Here is a 14,212-nt window from a genome sequence, read left to right as displayed (position 1 = left end):
CGCGATTTCAGCTTGCTTGGAACGTGATCATCGTGGCGGTAACAGTGATGATGTCTGTCATTGAACCGTTTGTCATAGCGTTTGATTACCCGATGAAGCTCAAAGGGAGAGGGTTGAGTGCTGCGCCGATTATCGATTTCGTCGCAGGAGCGCTCTTCTTCATCGATACGTTTGTGGTCAACTTCTTAGAAGCCAAAGTTTTGACGTGTCGCTCCACGGGGCGACGGAAGCTCATCACGACTCCCAGACTCATCCGTAAGATATACATCCTTGAAGGTTCATTTGTCACGGACGTGATAGTGAGCGTCCCGTTTGTCGTGCAAATAATCGCCTCGATTAAAGGCGAATCCACACCGGTGGAACGCCTAACGAGAATTCTACGTCTTTTGCGAGTTCTTCGAGTGACTGGTTCATCGTTGACGACGCCGGAGATTTTGTTCATGAAGCTGTTTCGTATGACTCCGATGGTGATATTCATCGCGCAGACGCTGCTCGTGTTTGCGCTTTTGGTCCATTCTGTGGCGTGCGTCTACATCTTCGTTGCGATTCAGGAAGGCCGTAATCAAAGCTGGCTCACGCAGGCGGACTTGGCAGATGGGTCAAACTCCGAAATCTACATCGTTGCACTATATTTTGCCACTGCCACGATCACGACCGTCGGTTTTGGCGACATCTCTGCGGGATCGAATGACCTCGAGCGTTGCATATCGACCGTAGCGATGATCGTGGGCGCGATCTTCTTCGCCTATCTCGTTGGGAGCATGGGAGCATCGATTCAGGCACTTTCAACAACGATGTCGCGACAGCGCAAATTTCGAGAACGCGTGACGCGTGTGCACGCATTTCTCGATCGGCAACACGCACCGACGCACATCAGGAGGCACATCATGTCGTTCATTTCAGAAGTCGAGCCACGGCGCACGTTCCTACGAGAAAACGAAGAAATCATGAAGTCATTGCCGACTGATTTAATGGCGTCCATGGCGCACCACATGCTCGCGCCGAACGTTGGTCGAATATTCGGGAACGTCTCGAACGGCCTTTGTCAGCACATCGTGAGTGTATTCGAGCTAGTCGTCATCGAGCCTGGAATGGTCATAGATTCTGGTTACTTTTACGTCGTCACCGAAGGAGTCGTGGCAATTTCAAGTCCCAACGAGCGCAAAATGATCGCTGTTCTCACTGGGCAAGCCGATGCGTACTTGTGCTACTTTGGATTGGACGAACTCATTCCACCCGAACGAAGAAAATCAGTCCGCGCTTCGGCGCTCACCGTGTGCGAACTCTGGCGCGCGCGCGCATCGGCCATCGAAGAAATCTTCAAGTCTCACCCGTTCTTGGCGCAGATAATGTTAGAGAAAATTCGATCCCTCGAAGACGACGAGTTTAGCGAATTGCTCGCCTATCGAGTTTTCATTCTGGAGTCTTTTTTAGCGCGCTTTGTCGCCATGCGCGAGAGTGGTGAGTGACGCGCTACAAAGATGCGCGCAGCACTGAGCGCGCACGAGCGCGCGTCGACGGCATCAACGGCGTCTCCTTCGTCGCGTCGCACGTCGTCGTCGATGCTCAGGGAGAGTCGAGCGTCTCTGCGAAGACGAGCGGGACGGATGGATAATGGCGCCGCAGCGGGCCCGCGCACTTGGGACGGTTCCACGCCACCCGTGATCGTGAACAACGTCCCGGGAACGTGGTCGTACGACACTGTGAATCGCCGTCTTCGTGAAGACATTCTTGGAAGAGTTTTCAGGGACAATGCCACTGTACTCACGCCCGGGAGCGACGCAGAGATTAAACTACGTAGACTCGAGGCTGAGCTCTCCACGGCGTCGACGAGTGTCATCGAACACATCACACCGGATGGTGGTCCTGATATCGAGACGTGGCGCGAAATCCTTGATCCGTGGATTGGAACGACGTGGTTAGACGCGCCTTGGCTTCTGGTCGAGTTTTACTTTTATCGACGCATCCTGAACGCCATCGGTTACTTCGATTCAGAGTCCAAGCTCTTTAACTTCGACCCGTTCTCGGTAGATAAAATGAATGGCCTGCGTGCAGGCGCGCAGGCAGCGGCGTCTCTGGCGAAGAAGGCCAACTCTTTCTCAAAACGAGCCAAGACTGCGTCGACGCTCGCCGAAGAACTTCGACTCTTTGTTATGGTGGCACTTTGGGGAAACCGAATGGATCTGAGTATATGGCCTGAGTCTGGATCGGATGGCGATGGATCGAATCGCGCAAGCGAGGCATTTGTCGAAGCGCTACACGCTGGTGAAGAGTACCTTCTGTGGGACGATAGCGAACGGGTGTCCACAGCGCTCGCGAAGGGCATGCGTGACGTGTCGATCGTCGTTGACAACGCCGGCTTCGAGCTTGTGAGCGACCTCGCACTCGCGGATGCGCTGATCACCAGCGGTGCTGTGCAACGAGTAATCCTTCGCGTCAAGGCGCACCCTGTCTTTGTGTCGGATGCGATGGACAAGGATTGCAGAGATACCATCGACGCGATGATGAAGAGCGAGGACGAGGACACGGCTGTCATGGGCCGTCGATGGGCGGCGCATCTCAGTAGTGGCGCGTGGGCGATCACACCGGACTTTGCATGGTGCCAGCCACAACCGTTATGGGCGCTCCCGCGGAAAGCTCACGATGACTTGAAGTCTTCAGATCTCGTCATCATCAAGGGAGACGCGAACTATCGGCGGCTTCTTAATGATTGTTTGTGGGAGCTGGACACGCCTTTCGAAGACGTCTCGGCGTATTTTCCCGCACCACTATTAGCTTTGCGTACGTTGAAAGCTGAGCTGGGGTGCGGTATTTCTCGTGAACGTCAAGAAATGGCCAAGAAGGAAGAAAGCTGGATGGTCACCGGTAAGTACGGCGTTGTCCAATGGAACTCCAATCCGGCAAGACAGTTCGCCGTCGGTTCACAAATTCATGAATGCGAATCTTTCGCCGGTCGCGATAGCTCGCCCACAGAACGCTTGATGCTGAGTAAAGTCCTCGTCGCCCTGGCGAACGCAAGTAAAGAGCTCGCAAGTGCTTTAGCGAGCGCGCCTTTGCGAGGCAGCGAACTTCTCGGCGCCGCAGGTGGAAGTAACGCTTCCGGCGATTCGCAGCAAAAGCTCGACGTCGTGGCGAATGACATCTTTAAAAGGCACCTTACGGAGTGTGGAGGTGTCAAGTACTACGCTAGCGAGGAAGATGACACGCCTGTTGTGTTGAATGTCGACGGTGGTTACGTCGTGTGCATTGATCCGCTCGATGGCTCGCGAAACATTGCCTGCAATGTTCCAGTGGGGTCAATCTTCGGCGTATATCGCGCTATCGAGGGAGCTTCTGCCGAAGAGAACGCCGTGCAACCAGGGCGCGAGCAAGTCGCCGCTGGATACGCGCACTATAGCGGCGCGACAACGTTAGTTCTTGCGTGCGGCGATGAAGGTCCAGCGGTCGAGTACACGTTGTTTGACGGCGAATTCGCCGTGGCAAACAAACGTATGTCGTGCCCTCCCAGAGGTCAAGTGTACTCGCTCAACGACGCCAGATTTGATGACTGGCCCGAAGGCTTGAAGTCGTACATTAATGATATTCGTAACGGTCGAGGCGAGAGCGGCTCTCAGTACAGCGCGCGATACATCTGTTCGCTCGTCGGGGATGCGCACCGAACGCTGATTTACGGCGGATGGTGTGGCAACCCGCGACCGCACCTTCGCGTTGTCTTCGAAGCGGCTCCACTCGCCTTCGTCGCTCGCGCCGCCGGTGCGGCATCTTCTGATGGCATTCGTTGCTCGGACGAAGCGACAAACGGCGTCGAAACCATACTCGACAAGAAACCGACGACGCTTCACGAGCGCTCGCCGCTCTTCCTCGGCTCGTGCGAGGACATCGCCGAGCTCGTTCTGCGCGGCGACGTTCGCCAGGACGGCTCGAAGACTTACTCCGTCTAAACTCCGATTGCACTTCTAATTCTAATCACCCACCGGTAGATATCCCGCGAGCGTCTCTAACCGAATCGCGCGTCGCTCGCAGCACCGCCTCGTCGTCTTCCGCGTACCTTCGCCCCTTCGCCGGCTCGTACACGTACCCACAGCTCTCATAAAACTTCACCAATCCCTTTTCGCACCACACCGTGACGACGTCCCACTCCGCGAGCGCGAGCGCCGTCGCTCGTCGCACGAGCGCCGCGCCGTGCCCGCGTCGTCTCATCGCGTCGTCCACCACCACGCTCCGCATCATCCCGTTCCTCGCGCCCTCGCGCCCGCGCACCGCGCACGAATCCTCCACCACGCACGCGCCCGCGCAACGCCAACCCTCGTCGCCCTCGTCGTCGTCGTCGTCGCTCGCCACCTCGAGCACGAAGCGCGCGCACCGCGTCGCCCCGTCGCGCTCGCGCGCCGCGCGCGCGCCCGTGAACCCGCGCCCGTCGCCCCGACGCGGCCAGCGCGCGTCGACGAGCGTCGCCGCGCGCGCGCGCGCCGCGCTCGACGCGTCCTCGGCGCGCGCGACGCGACGCGATGGCATCAGAGCGCGTCGCGCGCGGCGCAATGAAACCTCGACTGAACGTCAACGTCGGCGTCCTCGGGCACATCGACAGCGGGAAGACGTCGCTCGCGCGCGCGATCAGCACGGCGTTCAGCACGGCGAGCCTGGATAAGTGCCCGCAGAGCGCGGCGCGGGGCATCACGCTCGACCTTGGATTTTCGTCGTTTCTCGCCGAGTTTCCTGATGACGTCGACGACGCGACGCGCGAGGCGTACGACGGCGCGCAGTTCACGCTGGTGGATTGCCCGGGACACGCGTCGCTGATAAAGACGGTCCTGGGGGGGGCGTCGATCATCGATTTGATGATTTTGGTCGTGGACGCGCAAAAGGGCGTGCAGACGCAGACGGCGGAGTGCTTGGTGGTGGGGGAAATAACGACGGATAGACTGATCGTGGCGGTGAATAAGATCGATGCGTTCGCGGAGGAGGTGAGAGAGGAAAAGGTGGCGAAGATGCAGGCGAAATTGGCGAGCGTGTTCGCGAAGACAAAGTTTAAGGGATGCGCGATGTTGCCGGTGAGCGCGAGGCCGGGCGGGGCGGATTCGCAGGCGCTGGACTCGGGCGGGGACCCACCGATCGGGATCGAGGCGCTGAAAACGAAGCTGTTGGAGTTAATACCGGAGGTGAAGAAGAAGCGCGAAGCGGAAGGAGCGTTTTTGTTCGCCGTCGATCACTGCTTTCCGGTGAAAGGGCAAGGGACGGTGCTCACGGGGACGACGCTTCGGGGCTCCGTCGCCGTGGGGGATACGATTGAGATTCCGCATCTGAAACTTGAGAAGAAGATCAAGTCCATGCAGATGTTCAAGAAGTCAGTCGATTCGTGCGCGCGCGGCGATCGATTGGGGATTTGCGTCGCGGGGTTGGATGCGAAAGTCCTCGAGCGCGGTTTAGTGTGCGAACCGAACACGGTGCCCACATTCGACGCGGCCATCGTGAGCGCGAGTAAAATTCGGTTTTTCAAGAGCGCTGTGAAATGCGGCGCAAAGTTTCACATCACGATCGGGCACACGACGGTGATGGCGACGGTTCATTTCTTCGGCGACGTCTCACGAGGTGGTGAAAACGCTCTCTCGGATGCTTTGGCGAGTATGCAGTTGACCGAAGTTGGCTTTGACGCGTCCAAGGAGTACAAGCACTGCGAGGAGCTTTTGACCGAAACTGAGGCTAGGGCGATCGTCGATGAGGCTGGGGGCGTCGACGCGTTCGACGCTCCGACGTTCGCGAAGTATGCGCTGTTGGAGTTTGAGCAACCGATTACGGTGCCGACGGACGAGCTGTACATCGCGTCGCGTCTCGACACCGACATCCATCAAAACACGTGTCGACTCGCGTTTCACGGGAGAATGCTTCAGCACATTAACACGCAGCGCGAACCAGACGCGATTCGTTCGCTTCGCGTGTTCAAAATGAAATCTCGCGAGGGTGCGATCGAACGCGTGCAAGATGAGCGCACCGTCATCGGCAAAGGCATGTTTAAAAAAGAATCCGACCTGACTGCGTTCTTGGGCATGCGCGTGTGGACGTCGAATCAAGAGTGCGGCACAATAGAGGGCGGTTTCGGGAAGAGCGGCAAGTACAAGGTTTACTTTTCGAACGGCATCAAGAAAGGTGCAGGGAACGGAAAGCTCACGTTGCGATTCAAGAAGTACGTCTTCGACGCGCAAGGGAAGAAAATGCAGCAAACCGGTCTGTGATGTGCGGCTGCGGTCTTAGATTAGCACGTAATAGTAGAAGCAATTTATTTTACACGACCGTTCGCTATTGAGGAATGGTCAGTTTCTTTTCTATCGCGCCCACGAGATTCGTCACGCGACTGCTAAGTCCTGTCGTCGAAGCCGGTTCGTTCTTTCTCGCAAAGTGTTTGCGTAAGAGCGAATTGATACTCTTGCGCGTGTTGATGAGATCCGACAGCAAGTCTGCGAACGTCTGTCGGGTCTCGCGCTCGGCGTTCAGGAGCTCTTGTTCTGCCTCGGCGCTCTCTGGGGAATCCGAAATCGAGGGCTGAGCGTCCTCGCCGCCTAATATCATAATCTGCGTCTCGGCGAGCAACACGGCCAATCGGTTATCGCTCACAGCAAGCAGCTCGTTCGGATCTCCACCTGCGTGTCCGTGCGGGCTACTCGCTTCCACGGACAGTAATTTCTCATACGTACACTCTTGAACTCGATTGCGCAACACGCTCACCTCGTGCATGACGTCTCGCAGCACCGCCGTGCGATCTTCCGCGGATATGATGTTTGCCTGTTCGTTTTTATCCAACTTCGCTGCTTCGAGCTGGCGCCGCAGCGAGCGAATCTCCTTGCTCAACACTTTCTTTTCCTTCCGCGATGTGACTTCGAAATCGGAAAACTTTTCCTCCGCCGCCGCCGCGGTCGCGCGCGCATCCTTCAAGCACTCCCTCGTCGCCTCGAGCTCTTCCCTGAGAGACCGCATCTCTTCATTTGTCGCATTCAGCGCATCAACGGCGGTGGCTGCCGCCGCTTCGCTCTCCTCGATCGCTCGCCGCCGCGGCTCATACGGACTCGCCTCGCTCTCGGGCGACGACAGAATCGCGCTCGGATTCGTCACCATCTCCGGCGTCACTGCGTCCATCTTGCGCACCGACGTCGACTCCGGCGTCATCGCGATCTCTCCCCCCTCCGCGTTCGCCTCGACCGCCTCCGCCGCCGCCGCCGCCTCGGCGCGCCGCAGCGCCCGCTCGCACGCCCCCAACCGTACGAACCGTCCCAAAGCCTCGCTCTTCGCGCACGCCTCGTTCGCCAGCACCCCCCACAACCAACTCTCCAACCGCCGTCTTCGCGCCTCCACCTTACCCTCGTCCGCGTTCACTCGACGAAACCGTTCTCGCGGCGGCGCCTCCGGCGCCGCCCCGCGGCCGCACTCCTCATCCAAATCTTCCTTCAGCGCCACGAACTCGCGGTACCGCCGTCGCGTGACGCGTTCGACGCGCGCCGCGTCTCGTCCGCGCGCGTTCGCGCCGTCGCCGCGATCGCCGTGGAGCGCGCACGCGACGTCGTAGAAGATCGTCTCCCTGCCCGCGCGCGTCGGGTCGGGGCGTCGCGTCGCGCGCGGGATCGTCAGCCAGAACTCCGTCGTCGCGCGCGACGTCGCGCTCGTCGCGCGCGACGTCGCGCGCGCGCTCGCGCCGTCGCGCGTCGCCATCGCGCGCGCGCGTCGTCGTTTGCGGCGCTAACGACTTTCGTCACTCGCGCGCGCGCGATGCGCTCGCGCGTCGCGACGCGCGTCGCGCTCGCGCGCGGGTCCGCGCGCGCGACGACGCGCGCGCGCCGTCCGCGCGCGGTCGACTTCAGGGACGACGACCGACGGAGTTACGGCGAGTGGGGCGTCGACGGCATCGCGCAGAACTCGCTCGCGATGCACGCGATGAGCGGGGCGTGGGAGAGCGACGCGCGACGCGCGTGGCGCGAAGTGGGCGTGGACTCGGAGACCAGGGTCACGCGGTTGCTCATACTCGGGAATCGACATCGAAAGGACGAGGTCGGGGAGATTTTTAGAGATCATCACGCCATCGCGACGATGTGCGAGGCGCTCGAGAGATTTTGCGGAGAGGGCGTTCGCGCGGGGGAGGTGTTTCATAAGTGCCCGGAGGCGGCGTTGGTGTGCGTGGACGCGGCGAAGATTCAGCGAGCGCTGGTAAACGTGCGCGCGGCGTTGCCGATGAAGGAGGTGTGTTTGGGACGCGTCGTCGAACGCGCGCCGCGATGCTTGCTCGCGGCGGGCGACGCCGACGCGATGAAGGGGTTGGGAGACGCGACGAGAGCGTTGGCGGCGGCGATGGACGTGTCGTTGGACGATGAACGGTTGCGAGCGGTCGTGGAGTCGACGGCGGAGGTGCTGTTTGAGGAGCCGGGAGCGATTCAGCGCGCGATTGATGAGATGAAACCGTTGAATGACGGTTTGCATCATCCTTCGCTCGCGGACTTTGTCGTGGAATACGCCGAGGCGTTGGTTGTGCCCTACATTCGGCAGACGCTGGCGCAAACGCTCGCAATGCGAAGATCGTACAGAGTGTAGAAACGTTTGTTGTAATCGTGATGTAACATTGATTATTTCTCGCGCTCTCACGCGGTAGGCGACGCCATGCTCAGACGCATCTGATTACGCCGCGTGAGACACGCTTGTTTAAAACTGGGATTGAGACAATTGCGGCAGAATCCGCATTTCTGGTGCCGAAGAACTTTTGGGAACAGTGCGCGACGTTTGCGCGATGAACCATCGTTGGACTCGTTGAACGCGCGCTTGAGGCCAGGTGGCATCTTGGGCTTTGATTTGCCCTTGAACATTCGCTGAAATTCTTCGAGGAGTCTGTGCTCGACGGAATCCACCGGCGCTGCGGCGGCCATGGTCGCGATTTGCGGACTCTGCGCCAATGTTAGCACTGATACCGGCGACAAAGGCGTCGGGTTCATCGGTCGACCGTTCTTCGTCAAAGGCGATGGCTCGGGCTCGAGAGGTCTCTCCACGGGTTGCGGGAAGAACGGACACAGCCATCGCGGTAGCGGTCCGGGACGCTTGGTCGTTCTGTTCCACGTTCGAACACAGATGCGTTGACTCGCAAACGCCGCCGTGACTTGCACGCGCGACATTCCACGAGCAATGCTTCCGATGGACGTTCCGACGAGCACTCTTATGCGCTTGCATTTCGAGAGTTGTGTCTTTTCGACTTTGAGCGGAACATTCGACGAAACTTCGTCGAGGAAGACCTCGTTGACTTGAAAGTACGTGCCGTGCAGTGGGAACTTTTTCTTCATCGCCGAGATACAAGGAACCAGAATTGCGACGTCTACCGTTTTGGCTGTGATTTCGTCAAGTGATTTCAAGTTCGAGTCCAAGGGAACCATGATGCAGCCACACGCACTCGACTCACCGCCAAGTTCGTCAATGATTTGTCGCGGGAGTAAAGTCGTCGGCACCGACCATCCGAGTGTTTCGGCGCGAACTTTGCTTGCTTTGATGACTGTTTCACTGAGCTCCATGCCCGTAAATTCATCCATGGGCACTTCCTCTACGTCTTCCACCGATAATCGGATCATTTCTTCGAGCTCAGCTTCGATATTCTGAGCCAACGTGTCGTTGTTTGTGATGTTGAGCGCAACTTTACGCGCCATGGTGATGTAATTGAACGCCAGCGAAGCGTCGGGGTGAGAGTTCTTGTCCGGGTGAACCACACGAGAGAGGCGGACGTATGCAAGTTGAACATCTTCTCTCGATGTTGCCGCGCTCAAGAGTAAAACATTCGTCGCGAGTGCACCTTCGGGTCGCCCCTTCTTGTCCCATTCCACGCCGGCGGCGATGATGGCTTTCAGCACGTACGACGAGCCATCTTTCGCGACGTTTTCGTGTACATTCGAAGTGCGCGGCACAGTTTGACCTCCAATATCCTCGATGTCATTCAATGGTCGAGCTCTGGTGGGAAGTTCTGGTTGCAGAGACGCGAGACCAGAGTGCCCGTCTGGTCGATCAACGCACTTGCCGCCTTGCTTGGCGTATTCGCAAACATCCCGAAGTGGACACGCACCGCAGTTTGGCAGGCGCTTACCGCAGAAAACTTTTCCCAGTGTAATCATGTGGTAGTGTAACTCGTAAAGCATCTCAACGCCGAAAGAGTTAAGACGTTCGCGCAAGAAAGTATACACCGCAGGTTCAGGAGCGTATTGCGCGAGCTCTTCAAGAGCAGTTTCGCTCTCGAGTGGCACCCAACCCAAACGAGCCATGATACGCCCGACGTTAACGTCGACGGGGAAGTCTGTGCGATGCAACGCAAGAAGTAGCACACAAGACGTCGTCTTCACGCCCATACCGTCGAGAGCGAGCAGATATTCGTTGGCATCTCTTGTCGGCGTGTCGCGCAAAAATTCAAGCGAAAGACATCCACGTTGCGCCATGACTCGTTTCAAAATACCTTTGATGCGTCGCGCGAGCATCCAGTGCATGCCACGGCATCTGATGCACTTGACGATTTCAACGAGCGGTGCGTCCAAAACGGCGTACCAGTCTACCTGATCAGTCGTGTGTTCCGTTCGAGGCGGATCTGGCCTCGCCAGGACCTGCTCGATGACGCCCGCCGCCACCTTTCTCGACTTGCGCAGTGGACCCTTCTTCGCCTTCTTCGCATTGAGTTTCTTCTTCACCACCGTGCGTTTGGGGCGTAATGAGAGTTCATCGATGGGTTTACCTGGAAGTTCATCGGGCACAACCACCGCCTTCGGCTCGATGCCTTCGCGGATTCTGTCAAACATTTCGCCGACGATTCGGTGAATGTACGCGCGAGAGTCGTGCTGCTCCGCCGTCGATGCGTTGTACGGAAACCTCGCCGCAAGGTTCATAAACGCCGTACTCGACAATACATCGCTGACGTTTTGTGTGAGATTTGCGCCGATGAGACTATCGAGAATGGACCCTCCCCAAGCCCCACGATCGAGCACTCTATTACCAAGTGCCGATCGAGCGCGCTTGAGAAACGCGGCAATCTTCGAAGCCCACGTTTGCTTTTCATCTTCGCCGTACACGATCATGTCCAAATTTTTTCCTCGCCATACTCGCGCTCGCTGCTTTCGTGGAGATTTTGGGGTTGAATCCATCAGGTCGATCCACGCCGAATCCAGCCAGGGTAGCGAAAACGTATCATTTGGCTTTGACGGCGGTGATCCGGGTGTCGTCGCGTTCTTAGAACTCCAGAGCCCGAGCACGAAGTGTTCTACGGGTAAGATTTCGAGTGGGAGAATAGGAAATGCGTCGAGCGCAAAGCTTTGTGCGGCAACCTGCGCGACGAAACTCAGCTGAGCGCCGCTCTCGCTGACCGGCGCCGGCGTCGCGTGCGACATCGGCGCGGCGACGAAGCCTTGAAGAGCGTTTGCACTCGCGTCTGCCGACACATCAGATGCGATCACATTTTCACTTTCTCCCGCAGCATGCTCTCTGTCGACGCTCTCGGGGTCCGGCAAGAGCGGTATGTCTCTTGGAATGCCAGTTCTCCAGCTATCATCGACACATCCTGGAAAGTGCGCGTGCAATCGGCGAAGACTCGACGTCGTCCACTCATCAATCATACGTATCGCCGTCGTAAACGGTCGAGCGCCATCACGCGAAAACTCCCGCGCAAAAGACATTTCACGACTAAACACATCCGGCGCCAGTTCCTTCGCTCGACACATCCACTGCACGAACGGGTCGCGTTTCGGCTCGTCGCCGTCGCTCGTCGCGTCGCCGCCGACGACGAAATCCGGATGATTTTCCCAAAACGACGAACTCGTGTCCCCGATAAACGACGACAGACGTTCCAAATGCCACGCACTCGTCCGAACACGCATTCGCGACCGTCGTTCGGTAGCGATCGTCACGCCCGCGCCGTTCAACCACGTCGCCTTTACGGCGTTGGCTTCGTGCAGTAACCCCGCGGTGACCGCTTTGACCAGATTTCGACAACTCGTCGCCTTCATCGCCGGCGCGCGCGCCCGTAATCCCACGCGCCATCGCGTTGCGTTGTCCGACGCTCTTTTCTGGCGTAACAAGCGCTTACGCAGTGCGTTCGCGACCTTCTTCTTCTTCGATGCACTTTTTCTCGACAGTTTGCCGACGCCAGAGACCCGGGATTTCCCATCGGCGTCGTCGCGCGTGCGTCGCGCGACTTCTCCCACGACAAAATCGCGGGCAAACTGGGAATTAATCTTGGGCGTGCGCTTCGCGCGCGCGGGGGCGCTACTCGTCGCGCGGCGCGTCGATCGGCGCTCCATGCTGTGTCGGGACGAGCCCTTTTTTCGGGATATTTTGACGTCGTATGGGCAAACTCTCACGAGTAATGCTCGGTCGCACCACTCAAATATCAAGGCTGAGTCAGACTCCTTATGGATGCATCTGCGATTGGTGCTCGTGCTAAAGTGCTGTATTAAAGAAAGATAGATCTTCGACGCGAGGAATACTCGCGGGGACGAAAGCTTAGTTGCCGTTTTCGCGAACCCAAAAGTACGTCCCCGGTTGACCGAGCTCGTCGTTGAAGACGGAGCCGATGAAGCGAGAAGAGATCACCATCGGGCACGCCGCGGCGAGGGAGTCTTGCAAAGCACCCGGATCTTCGGGGCAGGTTTCCAAATCGATCACCGTGTACGCAACGCTGTCGCGAGAGGTGTTGATCTGTTGAAGAATGTTGCAGTTTTGCGTGCCGAGGAAGGTGGTGATCTCACCGAGGGCGCCGGATTCGTTCTTATTGACGATGCAGAGACGGGCACCGGAGGAGTTCTTGTGAGGCGGTAAAATGGTGGTGGGGAAGTTCACCGAGTTGCGGATCGTACCGGTTTCAAGGAAATCCATCATCGTATCAGCCGCCATGGCGGCGGAGTTTTCTTCCGCCTCCTCTGTCGACGCGCCCAAGTGCGGAAGCACGATGTGCCTCGGGTGACCCATCAAATCCGGATCCGAGAAATCAGACACGTACTTGCCCGTGAGCTTGCCCGCGTCGTAGCCCGCACGCACAGCGGAACCATCAATGATTTCACCGCGAGCAAAGTTGAGCAAGTTCACGCCCGGCTTGCACTTCGCCAAAGACTTGGCGTCGATCAAGTGGTGGGTGACACCCTTGATGTACGGGACGTGGATGGTGATGTAATCCGCCAAAGCGAAGAGTTCATCCAAGTCGTCCGCTCGGGACATCTTGTCCCCCGGAAGACGCCACGCGGCTTCGAGAGAAAGCACCGGATCATAACCGATGACGTTCATGCCGAGCCCAAGCGCGGCGTTTACGACACTGCGACAAAGCGAAAAACGAGAGACGCGGTTAGTCAAAAGCCGAGTGAGAGTCAACCACACGGCCGCGAGAGTTCGAAAACGACTCAAAGGTCAGGTAAAGAATGGATATGCCTCAATTTTGTAGTCTCAGCGACGTCCGTCGACGATGACCGTCGATTGAACGCCATCAAACATCTAATTGAGAATCATCATTCCTTTGAGAAGGAAGACTCGTCGCTCGTCGAGCGACGAAATTTAACCGGCGAATTTAACCGGCGAACGCGCGAGCGAAACGAAACGTACCGAGAACCGATAGCGCCTAAACCGATGACGCCGAGCGTCTTGCCCTCGATTTCAGTACCACCGAACATAGCCTTGTCCTTTTCGATGCGCACGCTAATCTTGGCGTAGTCGCCGTTTTCTTCAACGTTGATGACATCGTTCACGTGCTTGTTACCCTCGATGATCCCACGGCTCGCCAGGAGCAAAGAGCACACCACGAGCTCCTTCACCGCGTTCGCGTTCGCACCCGGGGTGTTAAATACCGGAATACCAAGCTCGCTCATCTCCTTCACCGGAATGTTATTCGTACCGGCGCCGCAGCGCACGATGCCTCGCACCGTCGACGGTACCTCACTCACTTGCAGTTTGTGCGACCGCAGCATCATCGCCATCGGGTCTCCCGGCAGCTCCTTATCGTCTCCACTCACCGCGTACTTCCCTTTCGGGAACTTGTTCAAACCCACCGGTGAAATCGCGTTGAACGTCTTGACGTTGAATGATGAGCCGCTGTACGCACCACCTGCCGCGGGCGCCGCCGGCGCCGCGCTCGCCTCGCCGTTCGCCTTGCGCGTCTTCGCCATCTTCAGCGCCTTTTCGAGCAGCGCGATCTCGTCGTCTTCACCGGACGCGCGCGTCACCGCGCGGATTCGTC

General features: G+C 58.1%; 8 protein-coding genes across 8 annotated transcripts; 4 read left to right on the top strand and 4 right to left on the bottom strand.

Annotated features, from left to right (window-relative positions):
• Window positions 1-50: 50 nt before the first annotated feature.
• Window positions 51-1,469, top strand: OSTLU_31611 (VIC family transporter: potassium ion channel subfamily H; the record flags this gene model as incomplete). The annotated part of the gene is made up of 1 exon (XM_001417919.1): window positions 51-1,469. One exon carries the CDS (start codon window positions 51-53, stop codon window positions 1,467-1,469), a length of 1,419 nt encoding a protein of 472 aa, XP_001417956.1.
• Window positions 1,470-1,857: 388 nt separating this feature from the next.
• Window positions 1,858-3,941, top strand: OSTLU_15350 (predicted protein; the record flags this gene model as incomplete). The annotated part of the gene is made up of 2 exons (XM_001417918.1): window positions 1,858-1,918; window positions 3,085-3,941. The coding sequence occupies 2 exons, from the start codon at window positions 1,858-1,860 to the stop codon at window positions 3,939-3,941; spliced, it is 918 nt and encodes a 305-aa protein (XP_001417955.1).
• A 25-nt stretch (window positions 3,942-3,966) lies between these two features.
• On the bottom strand, window positions 3,967-4,227 carry OSTLU_31609 (predicted protein; the record flags this gene model as incomplete). The annotated part of the gene is made up of 1 exon (XM_001417675.1): window positions 3,967-4,227. The coding sequence occupies one exon, from the start codon at window positions 4,225-4,227 to the stop codon at window positions 3,967-3,969; it is 261 nt and encodes an 86-aa protein (XP_001417712.1).
• Window positions 4,228-4,538: 311 nt separating this feature from the next.
• Window positions 4,539-6,230, top strand: OSTLU_38745 (predicted protein; the record flags this gene model as incomplete). The annotated part of the gene is made up of 1 exon (XM_001417917.1): window positions 4,539-6,230. One exon carries the CDS (start codon window positions 4,539-4,541, stop codon window positions 6,228-6,230), a length of 1,692 nt encoding a protein of 563 aa, XP_001417954.1.
• Window positions 6,231-6,294: 64 nt separating this feature from the next.
• OSTLU_31607 (predicted protein) lies at window positions 6,295-7,158 on the bottom strand (the record flags this gene model as incomplete). Its single annotated transcript, XM_001417674.1, has 1 exon — window positions 6,295-7,158. The coding sequence occupies one exon, from the start codon at window positions 7,156-7,158 to the stop codon at window positions 6,295-6,297; it is 864 nt and encodes a 287-aa protein (XP_001417711.1).
• Window positions 7,159-8,073: 915 nt separating this feature from the next.
• On the top strand, window positions 8,074-8,571 carry OSTLU_92726 (predicted protein; the record flags this gene model as incomplete). Its single annotated transcript, XM_001417916.1, has 1 exon — window positions 8,074-8,571. The coding sequence occupies one exon, from the start codon at window positions 8,074-8,076 to the stop codon at window positions 8,569-8,571; it is 498 nt and encodes a 165-aa protein (XP_001417953.1).
• Window positions 8,572-10,241: 1,670 nt separating this feature from the next.
• Window positions 10,242-10,562, bottom strand: OSTLU_9330 (predicted protein; the record flags this gene model as incomplete). Its single annotated transcript, XM_001417673.1, has 1 exon — window positions 10,242-10,562. A coding segment is annotated over one exon (321 nt), but the record flags the coding sequence as incomplete, so codon positions are not given.
• Window positions 10,563-12,492: 1,930 nt separating this feature from the next.
• On the bottom strand, window positions 12,493-14,141 carry OSTLU_39000 (predicted protein; the record flags this gene model as incomplete). The annotated part of the gene is made up of 2 exons (XM_001417672.1): window positions 12,493-13,297; window positions 13,582-14,141. 2 exons carry the CDS (start codon window positions 14,139-14,141, stop codon window positions 12,493-12,495), a joined length of 1,365 nt encoding a protein of 454 aa, XP_001417709.1.
• Window positions 14,142-14,212: the final 71 nt, after the last annotated feature.

Source organism: Ostreococcus lucimarinus, chromosome 5 (assembly GCF_000092065.1).
Source record: "Ostreococcus lucimarinus CCE9901 chromosome 5, complete sequence".
Classification (NCBI taxonomy): domain Eukaryota; kingdom Viridiplantae; phylum Chlorophyta; class Mamiellophyceae; order Mamiellales; family Bathycoccaceae; genus Ostreococcus; species Ostreococcus sp. 'lucimarinus'.
This window is presented reverse-complemented; position numbering and strand designations above follow the sequence as displayed.